The sequence below is a fragment of the Biomphalaria glabrata genome, chromosome 7 (genome assembly GCF_947242115.1).
Source record: "Biomphalaria glabrata chromosome 7, xgBioGlab47.1, whole genome shotgun sequence".
Classification (NCBI taxonomy): Eukaryota; Metazoa; Mollusca; class Gastropoda; family Planorbidae; genus Biomphalaria; species Biomphalaria glabrata.
In genome coordinates, this window is record NC_074717.1 from 32,158,126 (window position 1) to 32,186,086 (window position 27,961).

Consider the following 27,961-nt stretch of genomic DNA (forward strand, 5'->3'; position numbering starts at 1 on the left):
CAGCCGACCTTCCCGACAGACGCCTCTCAAGGGAGCTGCAGGTTCACCATATGGGTATTTGGGCATATGCCCTGTGGATCGGTACCCAAATGGTGCGGTAGGGCCTCTTGAATGTCACTACAAAACTTATAAAATTGTTAAAGGTTTTATTATATTATCTTGTAAGTAGTTGTACGAGCGTCGTGTTTAACAAAAAATCTTGATCCGAGATTGGGTGTGGGAGAAATAATTGTACAAACATTATCCCAGACAGACAGACAGACAGACAGTTGATATAAAAAAGACGACTCTTCTGAAGCTGAGAACAATTGTTTTACTCCTAATGATAGAGAGATTTAAAAAAACATTTTTTATCCCGCCCTATTCCCCTCTCTCCATGAAAACAATCCTGGTTAAGGGAAAGTAAGGGTCTAATCAGGGTATAGACTAAATATATATAGTCGATGACTCAGAGTATATAAAATTTTAATAATAGACCTATAGACCCAGACTCAGAAGACGGTGCGCAAGATGTTCCTGGATGTCTCTCTATTTATTTGACTCTTAAATGACTAAGGCCTACTGCCTCAGTGGATACCCGCTGCTCAAGAGAATGATTGTCTAGACCCATGGGCGTAGCTATTTATAACAATAGCTATTTGTCTTACATAGAATTCTCCATAACAACACCACATCTTTATAGTAGACCTGAACACGACCTGCGACCTGTAGGCAGTTCAAATCCAATAGCACGTTGCCACGTCAGAGGTCAGAGTTCAGGTCTACTATAACGATTAGTCTGGCCCAGATGATCTCATCTCTGTTTGCCCACACTTTTAGAACAGACACCGAAGTTGTCTTTCAAGGTGAACAATAAAATCATTTTCTATTACGGCGCCACCCAACATCCTGAAAAAAAAAAGCATCCGTAGGTACTTTGCCCGCCCAAAACCTAACCCTATAGAGACTGTCACTTTGAACTTTCAGCCAAGATATATATGTGTCTGTGTGTGTGTGTGTCTGTGTGTGTGTGACACCGACTTTATGCATATCATACATATACGTCATGTCATTGACAGCAAACCATCATAATCTAAGCAAACAGACTCTTCTACTGCCGTCTTCCCATATTGTCTGAATAAATCTCTATATTTGATAAGGTTTGAAAAAGTCTTTTCTATTACACTTGGATGAAGAAAAAAGAACTATCGCTCCTATATTAGCATAAGGGAGATAACCCATTGATTTGAGCTGAAACGAGAACAAGGGAGATAGTCCGTTGAGCTCAGCTGAAAAGAGAACTATTTGGCAAAGAAGGACAAAAAAAAAATAGAAAAAATTATTGCACTTCAAAAAAACTCCCACAGGAAAGTTGGGAAAATCTTTGGATGATGTCGACTTGAATATTAGTATCCCATAATAGTCTTCCGACTATTGTAAAAAAAAAAGGCAAGCTTAGATTGTATAATGTATGGCGTATTACAGGATACACAGGGAATCGCAAAGAACCTTCCACAGGGAATTATCATGGGGAAAATAGGAGAGGCTTACACAAGAAGTTATGGTAGCATAATATCACAGAATGGACTCTCATCCTGGCAATAAAATGAAAGGAATAGAGAGAGACGATGCCCCAACGGTCAGGTGAAGGTGTTCTTTTCAAGAAAGTAAAAAAAAAAAAAATAGAACCGCTGCTGTAGATATTTAGTGTACACTGTTGAGCGAAACTTTAAACTTGATGGGATATATTATTTAAGTTGTACCAGGAACATGGGTCTTCCTATTGGCAGATATGACTTCTATCCATATTGACACAAAGATATGGAAGAAAAAAAAAGCCAATATGCAGTATATCATACATAAGGGAAAAAAAATAGGAGAGGAGATATTTTGAACCCTATCTACAATATTAACTTATGATCAAGCTTACTTTTATTAAGGTGTATAGATTTCAACCGCCCGCACAAGTAGAGCAGCTCTACTGTTTGTTCAGTAGGTATGTGTATCCTTTTGTCTGTCTGTCTATTCGTACATCCATCACATTTAGAGCTAAACTAAGTATTGAAAAATACATTTCACCATCGCCTGTAACTGTGGTTGATATAGAAGCAACATGTTCTTTTGTTTTTAAAATAAGCTCGCATGTTTTATTCATTCACACATAAACCAAAGTCAAAACGATGTGAAGAAAAAAAGCAGTTAATTTTGGAGGGGGGGAGGTAACATCCAGTATACAACTAAATTCAGCTATACTGTCCTCGAGAGCAGCTCGAACAATTTTCTAGAAATTTTTAATATAGATTGGGCTAGAAAATATTTATTTACAACGGACTTTACATCTTCCGATATTTCCGCATGTAAGCATTGAACAGTTGAATAAATGAATGTATGGGAACATTTAGCGCACCGTCTTCTAAGCCTAGATCTAAAGGCCAATACTAAAAATCTTGAAGATTTATGCATTCGCTTAATCAGGATTCATTAATTATAAAGAGCAAAATAATCATAACCGCTGTATAAGTTGTCTAAAGGTGGTATTGTCTTTTTTTCAAGCAAGGAATATGTCAAGGCTCTTTTTCTCCTCTACTATACGTCTGTGTATTTCAATGCTGATTACTAAATGTCAGCAAGTCCTGAACAATACCGTAACGACACATATAGCGACAGAATGAAGATTCAGAATGCCAATGTACGGACATATCACTTGTTTATTACTTGTGCTTTAATAGGATGCGGGTACAGTTCTGGCTAATGAAATATCCAGTATCAATTAAAATATATGCTCATAATATAACTCCCATAAGACTGGATAATAACAACACAGAAATAATTATGGCTATACTTGAACTCTATAACCAAAATCCAACTGTACATCTTAATTACTTTTGTGCTATTTCCATTGGATATTATCATGTGTATTTTGCTTAGTTCATTTATATTTAATTAGTGCATTGTGTATTTCTCACTGGCGTAAGTAGAAAACATAAACATGTCCTATGTATGTATTTATGTATTGCATTAATCTATTAATGCTACGTTGCTCAATTGATCGTTGATGCAACCATGTATATATTTGTACATCTTATTTTATTTCCTTTATCTCGGTTGACCGCCTTGATAATTTTACCAGCGCACTAATACTGCGTCTAGAAAAGAGTTATGAGTTATCTCCCTTGTATTGAATTATCTCCCCTGTAGTCATTTCACTCTAACGAGAGTTGCGCCGCTTGAACCTACACCCTCTCCATTCAAACGCGCTCCATTGTTCTCGACCGACGGTCGTATGTAAACAAACCGTCTTGGTCGCTGACTACCGCCCATTTCACTCCCCCCCCCCCTTCTTTCTCTATCCACCTGTGTTGTTTGAGATTATTATTTCCCCTTTTATGTACATTTTTATATTGCTACTATCAGCCATCTATTTTTCCAAATCCCATTGGTCATCATCTCCCCTTTTGTGCTCAAAAGCAATTTTACCAATCTGACGAATGCACCTCAGTCGAGGGCATCGATAAGATGCATGAGAGACATGTCCTAACTTGTCTTTATTTATCCGCAGCCTCCCTCGGCTGTCTGTCTATGTGCTGAGTGCTCTTCAGCACTGCACTTTCCTACAGAGATCTGCCTATTTGTTTGATATCGAGAATCCCCTACTACCTTTGTGCTTAGTGCTGTTCAGCACTGCACTTGCCTATTTGCTGTTCAGTGTCTACTCGACACCACTCAACTATTTACCTTTTGTGCTAAGTGGTATTCAACGCTGCACTTGCCTATTTATCGGATCACTTGCCCACTTGCTATTGAGTATCTTCTACTGACTACGTGGATCTACTCAAACTCTACTACTTGGCGCTATCGGCCTTGCCCGCCTATTCGACAGCCCACCTGTCAACTTATTAGGTGCGACGTCCCTATAGACCCAGATCTGTGCGAGACGTCATAGCTTCGCCAAACCCTCTGCAACTCACTGGACGTATCCTGTCAACTACGCTGCCCTCGGCAGATCAGCTCTGCCCGCAGTACACTTGTGCCCACAGTAGCCGGCCACCCGCTCTACTGTGCCCACTACAGATATCAGAACTTTGGATTGAGACACCACAAGAACTGAATCACCTCTATCCGCTAGAGCGCCACCTCCAGCTGCAGAACCTCAAGCCAGGACACAGCCAGCTGCGACATCAACAGGAAAACCAGCTAAGTCAGAGGACAAAGTGACATACTCTCTTATTAAATGCAAGAGTGATGAATAAACATAGAATTCGCTAGAGATAGATGCAAACCCTCCCCCTTTTTATTCTTATATGTATATATTTATGTAAATAAATATTCTTCATTTCTAACTTTGTATCTATCTTTCAATGCTTGTCTCGTTGCGTGCCTGCTCCCGATTTATATGCTGACGGGTTGGTGTGTGATAGCTTTAAAAATAATCATCCCCTAGACATTAAACGCGCCAAACACACGTCACATTTCCCCACCTGTCACAGAAGTCAACACCCTGAATTGCCCCCTTTCTCCTCTACAGTTAACAGGAGACCCAGGCTGACCAGAACTCAGTCCTGACAGTATATTTTATATTTTCGTGTTTCTCTTTTATTATATTTGATGTTATGTTTGAGTTATGTTACTATATGATGCGTGTAACGAAGTGAGGCCCCTTTGAACAGTTTAATTTTAAATAAACCAGATTTAAAAGTGGTTGAAGGACTAAGTCATTGATATCTGTCCTAGACAGCGTCAGTATATAATTTGAGTAAAGTGAAAAAGTAGGCATAAAACAGTTGTTTGGTCATAAAAACATCCGGGTATTTTGCTGGACACCTTCTGAATCTCTAAAACTTCTACAAAGACTTGACAATATTAAAACAAACAATCTAGAGCAAGGCTATGCAGGTCATGATACTTTCAATCCCGTCATGTTTTTGTGAATATAGTCTGAATTTTTTTTTCAGGGCTGTCAGTGAACTACTTGACAGGAAATACAAATACTCTCCTCTCTATTTCTCTCTCTCCCTCTTTAACATTTAACTTCCTCATTCTCACTCACTTTTTTAGCGGCCCTCGAAAGGGGAAAAAGACGCTATTAGTTTTGTGTGGAATGTCCGTCTGTCCGTGTTTCTAGTTTAGATCTTGTAAACTAGAAAAGATAGTGTAAATTCGACATCATAATATTTTAGATCATTCAAAGTTCTGATGCAACGGCTACTTTTTCTATTCTGAAAGCGAAAAATCTAATTTTTTAAATCAATTATGCAAGCAGTTTTTTTTTTTCATAAAAATACACCACTTTTACAACTGTTCACTATTAATAATAACAAACACGGCAGGCTCCTTAGTAGGCGGTACAAATATATTCCATATTTTTAATTTATTTATGCACACGGTTTTAAATTTTTTTGTCAAAAAAATATTTTTTTTTTACATTTATATTGTTAAGTTAATTAAGCTCTGTTATACTAACTGCTACATTTACACACACACACACACACATTTTTAAGAGAAAAAATCTATTTAGTATGCATATAACTTAAACATAACATAAAATAACAATTAATAAGTAGTTATTTCATATTATCGCGTGAACTTCAAAATCCAACCGGCATTCTATATTTTCTCTTCTTGTCATTGTCATAGATAAACACCAAAACCTTAAGGACATAAATGAGCTTTTCATAGAAACTTTACACAACCTAAGTTTAGATCAAATCATTAAAAAGCCAACTAGATTAAACAACACATTAGATCTCTTCTTAACCAACAGACCTGGATTAGTAGTTGATTATGAAATTATCCCTGGTCTATCAGACCATGAGATCATAAAAATACACAGTCAGATAAAAGCAGTAGCCAATACAAAACCCAAAAGAAAAATCTTACTCTGGAATAAATGTAACCTAACACAACTACACCAAGCTGCACTAAACTTTCAACAAACATTCTTATTAGAAAAAGACATTAACCAACCAGTCGATGACCTCTGGAATTTCATTAAAAACCATCTTAAAAGCATAATAGAAAATCATATACCAACTAAATGCACATCAAACAAAATAAATAAATGCTGGTTTAATAATAGACTAAAGAAGCTTTGTAAACAGAAGGAAAACCTCTATAGAAAATTTAAAGAAACTAATGCAGAAAGAGTTTACAAAAAGTATATAAAAATTAAACACTTAACCCAAAAAGTAAGCAGACAGCTGCAGAGTGAATACATAAACAATGTAATATCTAAAGATAACAACAAAAACCTATGGTCATACATTAAGTCTAAGAAAATGGAAACAACAGGCGTAGCGCCATTAAAAGATGAACATAACATAATACATAATGATAATGAAACTAAAGCAAACATTCTAAACAAATACTTTGCATCAGCATTCTCAGTCCCAAGAGACAAAGACATATTACTGAATTTGAACCAAGTAGACAACATAGAAGATATAGTAGTACAAGAAAATGGAATTCAAAAACTATTAGCCAACACCAAACCAAATAAAGCTTCTGGACCTGATGGTATTCCAGCTAGATTACTCAAAGAACTAAGTAATGAGCTAGCCCCAGTGTTCAAAATACTCTTTCAGGCTTCACTTAACCAGGGCAGAGTACCAAAGGACTGGAAAGAAGCTAATGTCACCCCCCTATTTAAAAAAGGAGAAAAATCTGACCCAGGGAACTACAGACCAGTATCACTTACCAGCATCACATGTAAAATCCTAGAACACATAATATGTAGCAACATCATAAACCACTTAGACAAACATAATGTCCTCACACCATACCAACATGGCTTTAGGAAATATAGATCATGTGAAACACAACTAATAGGACTAATTGATGATTTTTCAAAAGGTTTAGATAATAGTGAACAAATAGATGCTATCTTACTAGATTTTTCTAAGGCTTTTGACAAAGTTCACCACCATAGTTTGCTTAAAAAATTAAAATATTTCGGCATTAATGGTCCACTGCATCAGTGGATTAAAGACTTTCTGATAGGGAGAGAACAAACTGTAATAATAAATGGCTCTAAATCAACACCGATAACAGTAAACTCAGGTGTACCTCAAGGTACAGTCTTGGGTCCACTACTATTTTTAATTTACATAAATGATTTACCAAATTGCATTAGTTCAGGAACAAAAGTCAGATTATTTGCAGACGATTGCATAATATATAGAACAATAAAAACAACACAAGACACAGATATTTTACAAAGAGAATTAGATGAATTACAGAAATGGGAATCAAATTGGAGCATGTCTTTCCACCCAGAAAAATGTCAGTTGTTAAGAGTAACAAAAAAACTAAAACAAATTAATTCCACTTATCTTATTCATGGCAAACCAGTATCACAGACTAAAAACGCAAAATACCTAGGTGTTATAATAAATGAAAAACTATCATGGAATCCACATATTGATGAAACTACAAAAAAATCAAACAAAGCATTAGGATTTATTAAAAGAAATTTCTATAAATCAAATAAGAACATAAAACTAAAATGTTACTTAACCTTGGTTAGGCCAATAATAGAATATGCATCCTCCGTTTGGGACCCCTCAACTCAAGAAAACATTAAGAAACTGGAACAGACACAAAATAGAGCAGTGAGATTCATAACAAACGAATATTCACATTTGACTAGAGTAACACCTTTAGTAAAATCACTAAATTTAGAAAGCCTTCAGGACAGAAGGCTCAAAAGTAAAGTAGCAATCATACATAAAACACTGAACCATAATCTTCAAATACAAAAACAAAATTTAATAAAATACTCTGAAAGACACAAAGATAAAGGCACATTCCTCGTCCCATATGCTAGGACAAATTTGTACAAATACTCCTTCTTCCCTAGTGCTATTAGAGCATGGAATGGGTTGCCTGAGCTAGCCAGGAAAACCAGTGACTTGGCAGAATTTAAGTCATTGGTTAATATGCATGACTAAATGCATGACGCGTAGGACGTAATCATCTTCTTTTTTGAAGTAACGTCTGTATTATATAAGATAAGAAGATAAGATTGTCCCTCTGCTTTTATTTGAATCTTAATTTCAATCGGAATTACTTCTTTGAGATATTTAAAGAAATGTCAGAATTAAACTTGACAGCTGACTATCTAAAAACTATTGATGAAGACTTAATTATGTTAAATAATCCTAAGCAGTTTCTAAAGCAGTGACCTAGATCTATACACATCTACTTGTTTCTAAAGCACTGACCTAGATCTATACACATCTACTTGTTTCTAAAGCACTGACCTAGATCTATACACATCTACTTGTTTCTAAAGCACTGACCTAGATCTATACACATCTACTTGTTTCTAAAGCACTGACCTAGATCTATACACATCTACTTGTTTCTAAAGCACTGACCTAGATCTATACACATCTACTTGTTTCTAAAGCACTGACCTAGATCTATACACATCTACTTGTTTCTAAAGCACTGACCTAGATCTATACACATCTACTTGTTTCTAAAGCACTGACCTAGATCTATACACATCTACTTGTTTCTAAAGCACTGACCTAGATCTATACACATCTACTTGTTTCTAAAGCACTGACCTAGATCTATACACATCTACTTGTTTCTAAAGCACTGACCTAGATCTATACACATCTACTTTCTTCTTTATTCTTGTTGGGCTACTTTTTGAAATATCTTTTTTTCCCCTCCCCACAATGTTTGCTATGACGTCATTATGTACACATTTTGAAACGATGACTATAAGCTACCTAAGACTTACCGGATTTATACTTTTCTATTATTGAAGTAATCGTAGCTTCCATCATTTCATTATTATCTTAGTTTTATCTCTCCTTCTCCTGTTTCCAATCTCTCTCTCTCTCTCTCTCTCTCTCTCCCACACACTTCTTGCTGTATATATCTCAAACTTTTTTTAAAACAGATGTGTAAATTTACACTCTGGATGTAGCGTATTTGCTTGATCAACTCAGTAGTGACATAGTTACACTCTAGCGCGGCTACAACTCAATGGAAACTGGGGGAACCTCCTCAAACAAGGTCTACCATTATCTACTACGCAAGGATCGAACGTTGAGAATACTTTCTTAATAACCTCCCCTGCTCTGCAAACTCGACCATGAGCGCACGAAATCAAAGGCTTTTAGCATAGCATTTTTCTTCCGTAGTATTTCAGTCCATGTGTCAGGTAATAAACCAAAGTGATAATTTTGATGTCATGATGGTACTACGTGACCAGCACAATGACCAACCAGTCATGTGTTTGACGTGTACAAAGCTTTCAAAAATAAACTGGATACCTAATACCTAATTATGGGATATTAATGCGTTGTTAATGTGATGTTGATGTGACATTCTATTCGCAACATTGTGAACTAAGACAGTGGTCAACATGACTTACTTGATTGGCAGATTTGTAATTATTAGAGAGAAGAGAAAAGATGTAAGTTAGGCAATGTCCCTGCTCTAAAACATGCGTTTTTAATGTGATGTTAATGTGAAGTGGGGTAGGGCGCGGTGGCTGAATGGCTAAGAGCTTGGCTTCCAAACCTGGGTTCCTGGGTTCGGATCTTGGTGAAGACTGGGATTTTGAATTTCGCTATTTTTAGGGCACCCCTGGGTCCATCCTACTCTAATCGGTACTTGACTTCAGTTGAAGAAAGTAAAGGCGTTTGGTCGTCGTGGTGACACATGACACCCTGCTCGTTAACTGTTGGCCATAGAAACAGATGATCTACCCCATGGATCGCAAGGTCTGAAAGAGGAAACTTTTCTGTACTTTAATGTGAAGTGGTGGGGAGTGGGCATGGTGGCTGAGAAGCAATGCATTTGACATCTGAATTAAGAGGTCTATGTTTGAATCTCGCTGAAAACTGGAATTTTAAATTTCGGGACTTTAAGAACGCACATGAGTCCTCCTAACTCTGATGGGTACCTGATATGGGAGAAGTAAAGGCGCTCGAACGTTTTGCTGGCCACATGACACTCTCGTTAAATCGAGGCCATATAAACAGATGACCGTTACATCTGCCGTATAGATCGCAAAATCTAAAAGGTTTACATTTGTGATATTCATGATGTGTGCTGATGTTAATGTGTTGTTTAATCAAAAAGCAAAGTACCGGTTCCAAGTCTGGGAAAAGAAAGAAACATCAGATGCTGCAGAAACTTCAGATGCTACATAAACATCAGATGCTACAGAAACATCAGATGCTACAGAAACTTCAGATGCTACATAAACATCAGATGCTACAGAAACATCAGATGCTACAGAAACTTCAGATGCTACATAAACATCAGATGCTACAGAAACATCAGATGCTACATAAACATCAGATGCTACAAAAACATCAGATGCTACAGAAACATCAGATGCTACAGAAACTTTAGATGCTACAGAAACATGAGATGCTACAGAAACATCAGATGCTACAAAAACATCAGATGCTACAGAAACATCAGATGCTACAGAAACATCAGATGCTACAGAAACATCAGATGCTACAGAAACATCAGATGCTACAGAAACATCAGATGCTACAGAAACTTCAGATGCTATAGAAACTTTAGCACATAGCCAAAAGGACCTGATTGGAATTGTAATGTTAATTAGGTTTGAATGTTGTAAACTAAGCTCAGAAGAAACAATGTCTTATAAACAAAGTAGAAAGACATTTTGGACAGACGTGTCCCTTCTCTTTAGTCATTGAAAAAAAATAACTGAAAAAAAAAAGTCAAATAAATCTATTTCTCTTCTATTCTACTCCCAAGTACTCTAAGTAGATCTACACTTCTTGCATTCCTGGGATTTATCTATGTACATTTGAGTGAATCAAAGAAATTCCCAAAGTTTAAATAAGCCAAACGTGATTGACGTTCATCTCGAAGCGCATGCGCCAACTGTCAGTCACTTTCATGTCCTGCTAAACATCTTGGGTCGAAAGCTAGTACTTGTCAACCATGCGCCCTGTAAGGCAGGCTGGGAGGATTGGAGTGGATGGGGTCAGAAACCTGAACCGGCCATGAAGGAATTTTTCGATTATCGTCTGCTGACAAAGTTTGTTGTGTACTAAAGAGAGTCTTGACAAAACTTGGATAAAATTAGGCTCGAACGTAGGAAACATTAATTACACATTTGTTTGATCTGTGAAGATCTGTTCTAAAAATAGATGAACCAATGTGTTATACTAGTGGTTCAGCCTTGAGGTTTTGTTGAAAGCGTGACACGTTAGATTTTAGCTTAAGAACAACTTAGCTTTTTATCTTGAATAGAAAATAAAGATTAACATCATTAAACGTAGATATATGTTGGTGTATATATATAGATTATGTATATATAACAGAGAGGTTACTAAAGATAAGATGGCATGATTGTCATGTAAAAGATAGATAGATAGATAGATAGATAGATAGATAGATAGATAGATAGATAGATAGATAGATAGATAGATAGATAGATAGATAGATAGATAGATAGATAGATAGATGGATGGATGGATGGATGGATGGATGGATGGATGGATGGATGGATGGATGGATGGATGGATGGATGGATGGATAGATAGATAGATAGATAGATAGATAGATAGATAGATAGATAGATAGATAGATAGATAGATAGATAGATAGACAGATAGATTGATAGATAGATAGATAGATAGATAGATAGATAGATAGATAGATAGATAGATAGATAGATAGATAGATAGATAGATAGATAGATAGATAGATAGATAGATAGATAGATAGATGTAAAAAAAAGAGACACACGTTTCTTATAAAAGATTTCTGTTTTCTAAATCAAAAGTTTTTCAATCATAACAAACACTAAAAATGGTTCAAAGCTAGATCTAGTAGAGACCTTTCTGTATAACGTGGTGTGTTTTTTCTATTATTTCGTCGGGAATTTAAAGTTCGAAGTTGTTTTTTTTTAAAAACATAATAGTAATACATATTCTCTTTTCAAATAAAGTCAACTAAACATCCCTATTCTCTTTTCAAATAAAGTCAACTAGACATCCCTATTCTCTTTTCAAATAAAGTCAACTAAACATCCCTATTCTCTTTTCAAATAAAGTCAACTAAACATCCCTATTCTCTTTTCAAATAAAGTCAACTAAACATCCATATTCTCCCTATTCTCTTTTCAAATAATAAAGTCAGCTAAACCTTTATATTTTGTTTTTCATGCAACACATTGTCAAAACAGCAAACGAATCTTTTCGCTGCATTCTGAACTTTTCTTATAAAACTGATTGAAAACATTCCAGCTATTAAATGATCTTACCATCTCAAGTCAAATGGCAAACAAAAATATTTAGCAATACATCTACACTACAGCTTACATTGAAATGAATTGAAATTAAAAATGGCCGTCATCTACTTCTTCCCAAATAACTTTAAATATTTTAAATAATGTAAGAATTTATGTAGTGATTTTAATCCAATGTGTTGTAGATATAGATGTAGACTGGTCAACAGCAAGTGGTTTCATTTGGGGAAAGATAAATTGTTACGAGTATAGAAACAGTGATCTTCAATTTTGAAAAATAAATATATATGCAATCGATCTAGATCTATCTAGTTTCCCTGATCTATGGCTATCAATCTATTGCTTCAAATTGTTAAAGTTAGCTTTTAGGGCTATGTATTTTCATAAGAACGCCCAAATAAGCTAAAGTCAAAACACGTTTATAACAATTAATGATTATATTGTCTCCCCTCCTACCATAATAGGAACACTTGGACTTATAATATTACAGAAAAAGAGTGTTGTTAATTATTACGCTTATAATATGCTATAGCTTTTTATATACTGTTGGTAATTGTTTTTAGTTGGCATGAAAACGTTGTTGCCACAAGATAAAGTATAGTAGATCAATTTCATACTTGAAACAAATTTATTTTTAGAGTTGGTGCATGGTTCTGAAGGTGGTGAGAAAGTGTATTGTGACGGTATATTGATATTAATTATGATAATTCTTATTATTATATAAATTATGATATAGATTTAAACTGTGTACATATAACTTGATTCTCATCCGACATAATTTTAATCAAAGCCATGACTTTCTTTTTTTTTTCAAATAAAAAATCTTTTTGAATTAAACGCTCAAGGAAAAAAAACATATCATTTTTTAAATACGCTCTTTTTAAACTGAAATCTCTTAGAAGTGAGAGAAAGAATAGTGTGGTCACGTGTTGTTGTTGTTGTTGACCTTACTTCTAGGACAAAGTTACATTTTAAGTATATCGTTATACTCTTGCATGACTGAGATGCGTCCATCCATTATGCAGCAATATATTTGTAACTACTAAATTACTACTAAATATAATTTTTGAAACAAAAAGGTGTTAAACAGCAACAATCAAATCTCTTTAACGAAGATTCTAAAATTTTTGTAGATTTTTCAAAGATTTTTTGAAACAGTTTGTACTATGAGTAACAGTGGTATACTTTTCTTGAAATGCAGTCATAGCACCATTCAAGTTAACCCGATTGAAGAGAAACTGTTTTGAGTTTCTGACTCCTTTTTTCATTGAGGATTTCATTATTATAAAACGTCTTTAATGTTTGACATCTTGGAGCACCCAACATTTGATGTGACACTGACGTCCCTATGTATAAGACAAGCTAACAGAGCAGTTCGATTGGGTCAGTATTATTCTGTGAGCTGGCTCACGTGACCTTCGCCTGCTTCAGCCTGATACACTAACAGCCTCCAAGGCTGACAACAGGCATTACGGCTATCATGGAAAAATTCTGGACGGTTTTGCGGCTTTTAAAAATAGTTGTGGCAGTATTGACATTGACCTCAGCGGTAAAGGGTCAGGTCGGGTCAACACAAGCAGAAACTGCACAGACAATAAGTGACCTTCGGTATGTCCTGGGGTCAAATTATTCTTTGCTTGTGGCAGCCTACTGGAGGCACATGATCGCATCCTGTGAGCTGGTCAGTTACAAGATGGCCAATGATTTACAAACAAGAAATTTAAACAAATGTAAGTAGATCTAGAAACATACAAAATGAAATCTATGATCTCTATTCCTATTATTCTGCAACTATTTATGTTTACTAATTTTTTTGTTCTAATAGACAGTCACAAAAAAAATTAATATACAGAATATATTCATGATATGGTTCAATTCTTATTATTCTACAATGTTTTATAAAGTTAATTCACTTTTCCGCCAATTATGAAAATCTCTAATCTATTTCAAGTAATACCAGATAATTTATAATTCTGGGGTGTTTTTTTTTTTTCTCATCTTTCAATTCATTATAAAAGCCTTCCTTGACCCCACTGTGAGAGCTTCCTTAGGTCCCCATCTAAATGAGGGGGAAGCGTGAACGAAATTCTTTTCTTTTAGAAGGGGCACCACCGGTAAAAGTTTGAGAAACTCTGTTTTAGCATATGCTAAAAACAGGACGAAAATCTTGTAGTGTTATTGTCCATCTAGTATCAATTACAATTTGGAATTCGGAATGTTTTGTTATACCAACTGTTTTGTTTGTTGGACAAGTTTATGGATGCTCTCAATAATGTAATGATTCTGACTAGAGTACATGAAGCAGTCTTCGTTCTCCCTTCAGACTGAACACTTTTATAGGCGATTTCAAATCCAGACATTTGGAACAGAGGGAACTAAAAGTATAACCAGTTAAACCCCAAATCTTTTTTTCTCTGTCTCTCTTTCTCTTGTTCTGTGTGTTTTTGTCTCTCTGTCTCTCAAGGTTTCTCTCTCTCTCTTGTTTCTCTCTCTCTTGTCTCTCTCTCTCTCTCTCTCTCGCTCGCTATCTCTCTGTATGTCTCTCTGTCTCCTTCTCTCTCTCTCTCTCTCTGTCTCCTTCTCTCTCTCTCTCTCTCTGTCTCTTTCTATATTTCTCTCTCTCTCTCTCTCTCACTGTGTCTCTCTTTCTTTCGCTCTTTATATATAATAAGAGTTAGATTCTTGTATTTCTTTTTCTGAGTCATTATGTGTCTATGTGTGTCTGTAAGTGTGACTCTGTGTGTCTAACTACCTGTCTGTGTTTGTCTGTATGTGTTTCTGTGTATCTTATTGCATATATGCTTTGTTTTTTTTTTAATTCGGCTTTTTTTCTGTGTCTATTTAGGTCTGTTTGTGTGTCTATTTGAATTATAGGCCTACTCAATAGCAGAGTCTTTGATTCTCGCACTCAAAGAAATTCAGTTTTCTTTTATCTAGAGTTTCCCCGAGTGTCTATCCAGGTCATTTCACGCTTCTCAACAGATTAAAAAGCGATGATAAATTGAATTTCGTGATTAAATATTGACCGTTACTTATTTTAACTCTTCCGGGTGCATCTGTTGAGTGGGGGTATTTGTACCGGCGTGGACGATGACTATCTGTGATGAAATACAACTTTAAAGCGACTGAATAGTTTTAAAATAGGTATTAGATATTTGTGTATTGTTTTGTAACATTTATATTTTTTAAAAGAGAGGTTGAAATAAAGAGAGAGAGAGAAAGATATAGACCAGAAAAGAGAGATTAAAGAAAAGAAAGATAGAGAGACCAGGGACTAGAGTGGGGGAGAGAAAGAGAGAGACCAAGAATGAAAGGGAAGACAAAAGACAGTAAAAGAGAGAGGGAAATAGTGAGAAAGAGAGAGAAAAAAGATCTAGAATCTAGACGTAAACTTTAGTAAGTAACTATATTAGATGTACGTAAAACTATAAGCACAGCTTAGATGAAAGTAAAGTAGACTTATCTCTAATATACAGTGTTGTTGTTGTTGTTGTTGTTGTTTTAATTGAATCATTCCAAGGAGAGAGATCTAGACTTAGAAGACGATGTGCATAATTTTCCTGAACATTAATTTATTCAAGTTTTGACTCAATACTTAGAGATACTAGGAAATACGAAGAGATACGGAAATTCCCAAAATCTATAGTCCTTTAATTAAGAAACTTGATTTAGATTAAATCTTTGAGGGTCGCCTTTGCCGACCAAAAAATACCTTTGAAAAATAATATTTCAAAAAGATGTTCTTTTATAAGTGATTAATTTTGTTCCATTCGCCTGGTTGTAACTTCATTTGTTATAGAACTCTATTTCAAAGCTCTGAACAGAAACAAAATTGGTTTCAAAACTTACCTCAATTGTTTCTCTGATACTTACGTTACACATTTATTATAATTTCAAAATTTTTCAAACGTTTTCCTTTAAATAATTGTGACTATTCTGTTATGACGGTCATGTTTTCGTAGGAAACGTGGAGAGGTGGTAAAGTGAAAACGATTAATCATGTAAGAGTCCTTAACATTTTGCAATTTTTTCACTAAAATAAAAAAAAAATTGGCTTGTCCCTAAAAAGGGTTTGGGTGGGGAGTGTAGTAGATGTAGTCGCCCCTCCCACCCTACCAAACGGGCCAACATACCAGAAGATAAGCGACACAATCAAAAGATTGGTAAAAATATCAATACGTAGCTTTAGTCATATGTAACTAATTTGGTTAATAAACAATAATTTCTGCACAAAAATAGGACCGCCGCCACCCAGTCTAAAGGTAAGGATCTGGGTTCGGAATTGATTCAACCTCCCCCCCCCCCCCACACCCCACCAGTGTACTAAAAGGAGGGCGACATTATCTAAACATTGGTTAAAATATAAATAATTAGTATATATTAATAACATAAATAAAGAATTCGTATACAAATTGTGGGGTTTCACCACTAAACTTCGCCCATCCACCCCCTTCCGGGGAGTCAACCGAATGGGGGGAGGGGGCGATCGCCCCTACCGCCCCCACCCACTCCTGAATCTAACAGTGAGCCAGCTCCACTTTCACTTTTGGGCTATGGGATTTTGCTTGGTTCTTTCCCACAAGTTGAGAGTAGATATCATTTCCCGCCAACTAATTCCCAATATCTGTCGTAGCTATTTGTGAAGTTTTTGGGAGTTTTTCCTGATGGTAATAATAGGGTCTATACAGCAAATGTCTCTATACAGTGCGAACACTATAGTATACCGTAATAAACTCTGTAAAAAAAAATAGGCTACTAACATTACTGAAAGATGAAACTTTTGAATAGTAGAAAATGACTTTTGCTGACGTTTGCTTAAATAAAAATTTCATCTAAATGCTAATGTCGTCTGCTTCGAGATGACTCACAAACTGCCAAGTCAGCGAATCCGATTAGTAGGTCTTTAACCTTATAAGAATTGGAACCAGCTTGGTAACTATTTGCAAGGGCCATTCAATTAGCGTCCTTGTTTGTGTGCGACCCTTAGGGAGTGTGTCAATAGCACTAACAGTCGCTTATCTTAGAGGCAGACGACAAGATGGAGGAGGTAGCCTAAGAGGAGAGAGAGAGAGAAATCTGATTGGAGACGATGTACCTTCTAAATATTTGCTCTGTCGCGGTTAGAGCCTTACACGCACACACTTGCACGCAAGCAAGCACACATACACACACATCTACAAGGACACATTCCCTCGATGTAGTTTGACACAATACACAGATACGCTCGTCCATTGATGACCTCTAGTAAATTTAGGACCATTTTTATTTTATAGTTGACAAGCTTCAAATTCTGTTCTAATGCATGATGCGTAAGACGTAATCATCTTCTTTTTGAAGTAACGTCTGTATTATATAAGATAATATAAGATAACGGCAATCAAAAGTCACTATTTACATAGTTTATATTAACTCTCTCTATATGTCTGTCTGTCTGTTGACAAATGTCTACGTTGCTTCTCCCATACCCATTCTTCGAAGCAGGACGTTTTGGCCCCGCCATTTTGGCGCGAAGGACGTTTTGGCGCTAGCCGTTTTGGCGACGGGACGTTTTGGCGCGAAATACATTATCTACGTTTATTGTATTATTTCTTTTAAAAGAATTATTCATATCTATGTTTTGCATGAGTGTTTGTGTTAAGACATATTTTTCACGTAGTAAATGTAAATGTGTGTTTGTGTTTCACATCATTTTCTTTAATAAACATTTTGGCTTGTGTATGTGTGTTTATTAAGAGGCACACTTTTATTTTCAAAAAAGTTTTTTAAGATATTACTTTAAAATTAAAAACAAAATGAAACGATGATAGACTAAAAATTGATGCAATTATTTGTTTACATTAACATTGGTTTATTTAATGACTGTATGGTATCTCCAGCTATACATACCAAACACCTGCTAATAATAAGTAAAAATATAATACATGTACCATGTTTATCAAAATACTTTAAGTTAAGTATACATAGACACCATAGTTATTTGCCTAAGTCGCTGGAATTCAAGGGTTCATTAAAAAAAAAAAGCTACGTGCTTATTAAATTACCGTCAAATGATATCTCGCGCCAAAACGTCCCGTCGCCAAAACGGCGGCGCCAAAACGTCCCGTCACCAAAACGTCCCGTACCGCCCATTCTTGGATCATATTGAAACTTTGCCCAATTATTTCATTGGCGTAGACAAATTAATTATTTTGTTTGATACCAAGAAGGGAAATTAATTCTTCAGAATTCACAGATGTTTCTAAACATGTAGGCTTTTGTCCCCTTAGATAATTCCAATGATATTGTAATATTTTATTATTTGAACGTAAAGTAGAATTAATGTTTGTTGTTGTTGTTGTTTTTTGTTTCTCTTTTGTCACTGTAAGTAATAGTCTGTGTTCATTGTGATGTTGCTAGTTCAGGCTGTCTTGAAGTCAACCAATTACTCTGCAATCGTTTGGGTGTAATTGTTCGGGTGTATTACGTGCAGTTGAACTACAACACAAACAAGAACTGGCACATCTATTGTAACAAGTGAAGAGATGTAGTCAAACGATGATGAACAAATTTACATAGATTTATTCTGATAAAAGGCCACAGTAGAAGTCTCTGTCACTAAACACGTCGTTACCCTGGAGTGTTCTATCGCTAACTGATTTTCCGGTCTCTAACCCAACATATCCCAAACGTCACTAGTCCCGTTCAATATGCGTCTACTATGGTGCGTCGCTAAATAACTAAAATAACTAACCTATATAAATAAGGTGTCTAACAGATTCCTCCCCCCCTTGAAAAAAAAATATGTCAATATTTTTCCACTACTGTCAAGTCTTACAAGGGCATTTTCAATTTAAGGGGAAGACCACAAACATAAAATCTTGACATCTTCATCTTGACATCTTCATCTTGACAGTTCCTCATATTCATGTCAATGTTCATAACAGTTCATAACATTCCAAAATCATCTTCATTGGTACACAGTTCATCATGGAGGAAAATGTGGCATCTTATTGGCATGTCCTACACATCTCAAATGTTCTTCACTGGCAGTAATCTGATAAAATACAATATTTCAAAAAACAATTACAGACTTTATTTACACATTCAATACATTTTTTCTTACCACCCTTTTATACGCTTTTGTCCATTTTTCTTTTATACTCACCCTTTTCCATAGAACTAACTTTCGTCAATGATATATGAAATGATTCACACAAAAAAAAATATCCATACTTACTTTTAAATGCTTAACATCAAATTTACTTATCTCCCTTTTCCATAACATATAAATGGTGTCAATATATTAATATATAGTACATAATCAATATAATCATAGTTTATTTACAAAATTATTTCACTTCAATGTCATTCTAGACAATAGATCAGCTACAATATTCACAGATCCACTAATAGCTTTCACTTCAAATTTATACTCCTGTAGTGCTAAGAACCATCTATAAACACGACTGTTTTTCATGCTCTTTTGCTGTATATACTGAATAGGTTTATGATCAGTTAATAATATGAATTTCCTTCCTATTAAATAGCTCTCTAGCTTAGTAATTACCCATATTACAGCTAAGGCTTCTCTTTCAATGACACTATATTTTTTCTCTGCCTCTGACAATTTTCTGCTTACATATAATATAGGATGTAAGTTATCATAGTTCTGCATTAAACAACCACCAATAGCATTACCAGATGCATCAGTTGTGACATAAAATATTTTGTCTTTATCAGGTAGTCTTAATATTAGTTCATGACTAAAAACATCTTTAATTCTGTCAATAGCTTTCACACATTCCTCATTACAAACTACTTTTTGAGGTTTTCCTTTTTTAAGTAAGTCATTTAATGGATTCACTATTTCTGCTAAGTTCTTTATAAACTTTCTGTAATAATTTACTATTCCCAATATGCTTTTAATTTGTCTTTTTGTTGTAGGTATTTCAATATTAAGTACTTTCTTTATGTTATCTTCAATAGGGCTAATCATGTTGTTATTTACTTTATGTCCTAGAAAAATTATTTCCTCCAATCCTATTTCTACTTTTTCTGCTTGAATTGTAAGTCCACTTTCTTTTATTATTTTGAACACTTCTTTTACATCTACCAAATGTTCCTCCCAACTATTATTAAAAATACATATGTCATCCAAATAGCAAATAACATTTTCTTTGTTTCCAATTATCATGTTCATCATTCTATTAAATGTGGCAGGTGCATTTACTAATCCAAAACTCATATAATTCCATTGAAAAATACCATATGGTGTTACAAATGCTGTGTAAGGTTTTGCATTTTCTGTTAAAGGTATTTGCCAATAACCTTTAGTTAAATCTAATTTAGTAAAAAATTTTGCTCCATTTAATTTATGTAAAATATCCTCTATATTTGGCATTGGATATGGGTCAAATTCTGTGATGTTGTTAAGTTTCCTATAATCAATACATAACCTTATATCTCCATTCTTCTTTTTGGCTATCACAATTGGTGAAGCATAAGGAGATGTTGATGGCTCAATTATACCTGATTCTAGTAAATTGTCTATTTCTTTCTTTACTTTGTCTTGTAAATGTAGTGGTATTCTATATGGCTTAAGCTTGATAGGTTTTGGGTCTGTTACTTTAATGTCATGTTTAATAATATTAGTTTTTCCTGGTATACTGGAAAAAATTTCTTTGTATTCCTGTATTATTTTAGTTATATCTTTTGACTTTTCCTTAGTTAAATTATTAAGATTAATCTTTTGCCAAGTTTGATTCTCTTTTGTTTCTATTACAGGTATTTCCTTAATATCATTTTCATTGTGATTTTCATTTGTTATTATCATAAAGCATTCTTCTCTTTCTGAAAATGTATTTTCTATTTTCTCCTGAATGTTTTGTATCAACTCATCTTCTCTATCATGATACAGTTTCAAATTATTTATGTGATATGTTTTAATTTTCCCATTTATTTCAATTTGATAATTCACATCACTAATTTGTTTTATCACTTTAAATGGACCTTTCCATTGTTTACCAATTTTATTTTTCAGGTCATTTATCAATATTAATACATTGTTTCCTACTTCTAGTGTTTTCAATTGTCTTTTCTTATTTAAATTCTCATGAGCACTTTGTTTGTACTTCTTATTGTTGTTATATGCTTGAGTCCATATTTCTTTCAATTCTGTTGTGATTGTTGTTTCACTGTCATTATTTAATTTATTCTCATTGTCTATTAGATTTTCTTTAAAAACATCTAATTCATCTCTGGGTTTTCTTCCATGTATTATTTCATATGGTGAAAATCGTGTTGCTTCATGGATGTTGTTTCTATGAGCAAATAGTACATAGTTAATGTAATGATCCCACTTGTTCTGATTATTCTGAATTATTTTTGTTAGTGATCTTTTTAATGAACCACCATATCGTTCACATAAACCGTTACTCTTTGAAGAGTATATGTGTTGTATATTGTATTGTTTAGTCCATTTCTTAAATTGTTCTGACTTAAACTGAGATCCCTGATCACTCAATATAATTTTAGGTATACCATGTCTTGTAATTACTTTTTGAGTTATGGCATTAATGATATTCTCTGCACTTGTATTTGATAATGGGATTGCCTCTGGATATCTACTAAACATGTCTATTACTGTTAGAATGTATTTGTTATTATTTTCTGTTTGAATTAAAGGACCTATTAAATCAATAGATACTTTCTGAAATGGTGCTGTAGGTTCATCCATTTCTTGAATAGGTGCTTTATTCACTAGGCTTTTGTTAGATCTCTTTTGACATATGTCACATGAGTTTATGTATTTGTTGATTGTTGCTTTCATTTTGGGCCAAAATACTTGTTTTGACAAATTCCTATAACATTTCTTTACTCCCCTATGTGCTGCTAAATTATTATCATGTGTCATGATTAAAACATCTTTCCAATATTTTTGTGGTAAGACAAGTTGTTTTATTTTCTTGTTATCATTACTTGTTTGTCTAAACAATATTTTATTCTCTATACAAAATTTCTCCATTGGATTATTATTGTTTTTATCTGATATTCTTGAATAAATTTTCCCAATAATATTATCATTCATTTGTTCTAATGCAAATGTGGGTGTTGTTTCTTTTTCACTTTGAGATATTTGTGTTTCAAGACTATTTTGTGTTTCATTTTCTATCTCTTTTTCCTTAACATTTGTATTTTCTATTTGTATTACATTACTGGTTTCTTTTTCTTTATCATTACTAATTACATTTATTGTATTTTCCTGTTTCTCATCTTGTTTATTCATTGATCTTGTTATTACCATACTTGTTATATTTTGTGTTTCTATGTTTTCATGATTTTGTCTTATGTTTTTGTATTTGTTTTGCCAGTCTTCTAATTCTTTTCTTGAACATTCTTTAACTCCTTTTATGTTTCCTACTAACATATCATATCTCATTTCTGGTATTGCAATGCCATCACAATAACCAGTGAAAAATGGAGTTTCAATGTATACCCTTATAGCTTTAAATTCCCTTACAGTGCCATCTGCTAATTCTACTTTCTTAGTAAACCCTTTATACCAATGAGGTTTGACAAATTTAGTTTTTACTGCCAAAGTGTTACAACCTGAATCCCTGATTAATTCTACTGGAATTCTATCTACAAACCCTGGGTACACTGCAAAATTGTTCCTATTTCCTTCTATGAAATATATCCTATCTGTACCTTTATTTTTGTATTCCCTACTGTAACTCCTATTTCTATAATTTCCCCTATCATTCCTATCTCTACTCCTATATCTACTGTTATTTTGTTCATTGTATCTATTTCTACTTCTAGACCTACTATTCCCTCTTCTACAGTTAGCTGCTATATGACCTTTTCCTTGACATTTAAAACAGGTTATTTCACTATATTTTCTATTTCCACTATTTGATCTGTTTCTATTTCTACTTCTATCAACATTTTCTTTGGTGTATCCTATTAAATCTACTTTGCTCTTATCCCTATCAGAAAATGGTTTATTTGGATAAGCATTTTTGTATACTCTCATTATCTCTGTTATTTCATCTATAGTTTTGGGGTTTCTTTCTCTAATAAAAGATTGTAATTGAGAATCACATTTATTTACAAAGTTGTCCACTAAAATAAAATTTTTTAATCCCTCATAAGAGTTATTCACTTTTTCTAATTTTACCCACTTATTGAAAAAATCCTTTTCCATATTAATGGTAGTTTGGGGTTCTATTTCTAATGATGGTATATTGTCAAAGTATTTCTTTCTAAAAGTTGTAGCATTATGACCATAGGCATTCAATAACTCTCTTTTTAAAACCTGATAGCTATCATCAATATGATGGTCATGATTTTGGCATATTGTTAGAGCTTGACCATGAACAAAGTCTATCAGTATTTCAGACCATTCTTCTTCAGGCATATTAAATGTAGACATTTTTGCCTCATATCTTTTCAGAAAATCACCAATGTCATCCTTCTGTTCATCAAAACTTTGTATTTTTCTCTTTAGCCATGTCTGCGAATTAGGGTTGTCTCTTTGAGTGGTATAATTATTTGAGTTATTTGTGTTATTTCCTTGTTCAGTTTGAGCTCTGGCTTGTGCTGCATCCAATCTCATCTTCTCCATTTTAGCTTCATGTTCTCTAATTTTTTCTCTCTCTTTGTCTTGCCTTTCTTCTTGTCTTTCTATCTCTTGTCTTTGACGTTCTTCTTGTCTTTCTATCTCTTGTCTTTGACGTTCCGTTTCTTCCTTCACAACTTGCTGTACATAAGCTGCTAAGTCTTTTCCTTTTAACTCCATGGCCTTTCCATCCTGCATAGCTGTTTCCTTAACCTCCTTAAGGTCCACATATGATGATGTAGCCATTGTATTTTATATTTTATATATATTTTTACTTAGCCTATATTAGTTATGGCTATACTTTAAACTTATTTTATTTTTAAGTTTTTTTCAAACTTTTATATAAGTTTTAAATGTTATGTCTCTATCTATAGATTTAGTAAATGTGTAAATCTAGTCTGAGTTATTATGGTTATATTCAAATCTGTATATTAGATCTAGTATCACACAAATTTAAATCCAGTATATTATAGTATGTATAATATTACCATTTAGATCTAGTTATCAAGAGCACTATGACTATTAGATCTAGTATGACCAACTATGATCAATTTTAAAATCTGGTATGACTGAAGTGTCTAGAGTAAATTCAAAGACTGTCTAGAGTCCAGATCTAGAGTAGATTATGGTTCTATTTAACCGTATAAAACAAATATGTGTATACAGTGTCAAATATATCTTCAACAAGATATATATATCTAGAATGTACTACCTTCATTCATCTTCCAATTAATAATATTTCAAAGTAGAGTCTAGATAATTAAATTGTACCAAAGAGATGTACAACAATTTGCAGATCTAAATTTAGCCAGACGACAGTGTTTGACTACATAGCCAGTTTCGGCATTATTCTCATGGCAAAATCATATTTGATTTTAACCGCTCAAACTAAAATTATTTTAGTCTGATTCACAGTAAAAGAATCCTACCCGCACTTTCTATCATTAAGTGAAAAAAAAATACAGATCTAATTAAATTAATAAAATTAAATAATTTAAAATAATATAAACAAATGAAATAATTAAAATGAGACTATCGCTATGGGTTGGGATATGACAATATGGCACACAATGATGACGTCACGAAGTAACTAGGCAACAACGGATATGACGTTTACACAAACAAAACAAATTACAATCCTAAACGTATAATATAGCTTTTCATCTAAATTACGTCTTCTACCCCGACGGGTTTTAAGGCGCACCACCTGATTTTACTCAGGCTAACGTACCAAATTTAGACAAAATCTATTTCTAAGGGCAATCTAAACATATACTAATAAGAAAAATGGCACTTAGCTTTTGATAAGAAAGATCCCTTTGTTCGGACTCCCGAATATGCTAGATCACAACAAATTCCACTGCCTCTCTTCCAGTTCTGACTCTGTTCTCCGGTGCTACCAGTATCCCACGTAATGCCACAGATGTCCTGATATGCCACAGCAAAATGTTCCAGTTCCTTCGACGACTGTTGATGACCGTATGTGTAGTTCCGACGACTTTGTGTACACAGTTACTGACGAATAGGTTAACGGTTCTTCTGGCGATGACTTGACTTGTGTAGACGACTACTGACAAATAACAGTCTCTTGACGGCAACTTGATCTGGACGACTGACGAATAACGAATTTCTTGACGATGACTTGATCTGGGCTGACGAATAACGGTTCTCCAAAATAGTTCACTGCTTCTGCTGCTACTCTGATAGTACGACGAAGTTTGTTGTTGTACTCTGCTTCAATAGACCAAACTGTCCAATGTAGACTAGGTGAGACCAAGGTCACCTCCGACGACGTTCCGTTATACGACTAACGGTTTTCAACGAAATTAAGTGGATGTAGCTGTTTCCACAACTTCACTGCTAACAAGTCTAGGTATGGTCTAGACCGACGAATACTAGATATATCAATGTTCAGTACTGATAAAGATTACTTTACTAACCTTCCAAAGGTTAAACACAGTGACCGTTATAAACGTGGCAAGCAACCGGTTCAATGAGCAAACTGCTCCACAAGAATCTCTCCAAGGGTAAGACGACAGAGCGATTTCGATTTAGTTAGCTACCAAACTTGTAGTACTCACAATACTTCTGACAGCGGGCAAACTGTCCTTCTCGAACTGACGAGGTAAAACTTGATACTCGACGTGGCTCCTATGACGAAGAAAAAATATGTCCAACAGGTTCACTAACGATCTCTCACCCGTTATGAATGAACGGTTTCTCTGGTTGTAGGTCGATCCAGCATATGAAGATCAGGCTTTGATAATATACTGGTTAAGTAGACCAGACGTTGCGATGATTACGGTCCTGACGAAGGTCACCCTGAGTTAACGGCTCGTTGAACGTGCGATCAAACAGGCGACGACTGCATGTAGATCTAGAACAAAGTCACTCTGCGATGCTGCTGTGTTCAGCCGTACTCCGATGAAATCTTATAACTTCGAGTGCACGACCCTCACCTGAGTAAACGTTCTGCTTCGAGGTCCGGTTCGATGTTCGGCTTCAACAGGGGTCCGGCTTCGAGGTTCGGGGTCGCCACTGTGATGTTGCTAGTTCAGGCTGTCTTGAAGTCAACCAATTACTCTGCAATCGTTTGGGTGTAATTGTTCGGGTGTATTACGTGCAGTTGAACTACAACACAAACAAGAACTGGCACATCTATTGTAACAAGTGAAGAGATGTAGTCAAACGATGATGAACAAATTTACATAGATTTATTCTGATAAAAGGCCACAGTAGAAGTCTCTGTCACTAAACACGTCGTTACCCTGGAGTGTTCTATCGCTAACTGATTTTCCGGTCTCTAACCCAACATATCCCAAACGTCACTAGTCCCGTTCAATATGCGTCTACTATGGTGCGTCGCTAAATAACTAAAATAACTAACCTATATAAATAAGGTGTCTAACATCATATAATGCTGAGTAAAGGATCAATTTGAAAAAAAAAAATAATTACAAAGCCACTATGATGCATTATCAGAAATACACATTTAAATGGTGACTACGAGCTTATTTCCTTATTGACGTGTCTCCAGCGCCCCCTCCCCCCGCCAGACGTTTTCTCTTTGTAACTTATTTCCTCCTTTCGCTCCTGCTCATCCGTGTCTACATCTGGTGCAGTCATGTCCTGTTTCCTTTGATCTCAACATAAATCAAAGCTTCAGACCGATGACCTTTGAGTCAGCAATGACCTTTGAGTCAGCATCAGGTTATTTAGTGCAGATTTGAATTATATAGAATACTCTGAATACAGGACACACAGTCCCATTGTTTGCACAGCATCCGATTCGTCCAGCTGACAACCTATGAGGTTTTTTTATTCTCTTAATCAAATAAGTATTTTTATGATTGTTCTGGCTGATTGAAGCTCAATTGGTTTGCCTCTTTTCATGGCACAAATAAACAGTTCTTTCATATTAAGAAGTTTGTTTATAAAAGCAAATATTATTCTAAATTATGATAATGTTTCTTAAAATACCTAACGTATCAGTACTGCATTGTGTTCCTGATTACACCGGGTATACCCAATAGCTAGCTATGTGTAGATTTGACCGAGACCAATCGTTATAAAAGGCCTGAAAGCTGACCTGCAACGTCACAGCCTGTGAGCAGTGTAGAACAATAGCTCGTCACAGATCTACGACGTGGTAATGAGTTATTTTAAATCTTTACATAAAGGTCAGCAGCCTGGTCGTGCGGTATGAACTCTGTACTGTCGTTCTGTGGTCTCTAAGGTCCGGATTTGAACCCTGCTAGGATGTAATTATCTTTAGAATTTGGAGGAATATCCGAAACATGTAAAACAAACAAGTCTAACAATCTATAAAGGACAATATCTCCCTTTTGAAAGGGGCACTTATCAGCTTTAAAAAAAGAAATCTCTACTTTTATTTCAATTTTATAAATGTTCATTTCCTTTTTTTTTTTACATAACTACATTCTTATCTAATTTAAAATCATTAGTTTGGAAATTCTATACATTTTTTTTCATAAATTAAACACATCAACATTGAGATAGTCAAGTTAAACAACAATTACCATCTTTTTCTATATTATTTATAAACAGTGTATAGTACCTCTGTTTCCATTTTACCTCAGAAAGTACACTATAGTCTGATG

The 27,961-nt window shown here is 34.7% G+C and overlaps 1 protein-coding gene and 1 long non-coding RNA gene across 5 annotated transcripts in view; one reads left to right on the top strand and one right to left on the bottom strand.

Moving 5' to 3' along the window:
* Positions 1 to 10,892: 10,892 nt before the first annotated feature.
* Positions 10,893 to 27,961, top strand: part of LOC129927263 (trypsin-like) — a 29,851-nt gene continuing 12,782 nt past the window's right edge. The window contains exons 1-2 of one of the 4 annotated variants that reach the window (XM_056035523.1): positions 10,893 to 11,082; positions 13,321 to 13,971. In XM_056035523.1, coding sequence (XP_055891498.1) covers positions 13,722 to 13,971 — 250 coding nt within the window. In that variant the 5' untranslated portion in view covers positions 10,893 to 11,082; positions 13,321 to 13,721. The remainder of the gene's footprint in view (positions 11,083 to 13,320; positions 13,972 to 27,961) is intronic. The other 3 variants (XM_056035522.1, XM_056035525.1, XM_056035524.1) reach the window with 3 other exon arrangements.
* LOC129927264 (uncharacterized) lies at positions 18,782 to 26,749 on the bottom strand. Its single transcript, XR_008778907.1, has 2 exons — positions 24,553 to 26,749; positions 18,782 to 19,274 (listed from the first exon to the last, which is right to left on the bottom strand). It is a non-coding gene; the product is annotated as an uncharacterized LOC129927264 (long non-coding RNA).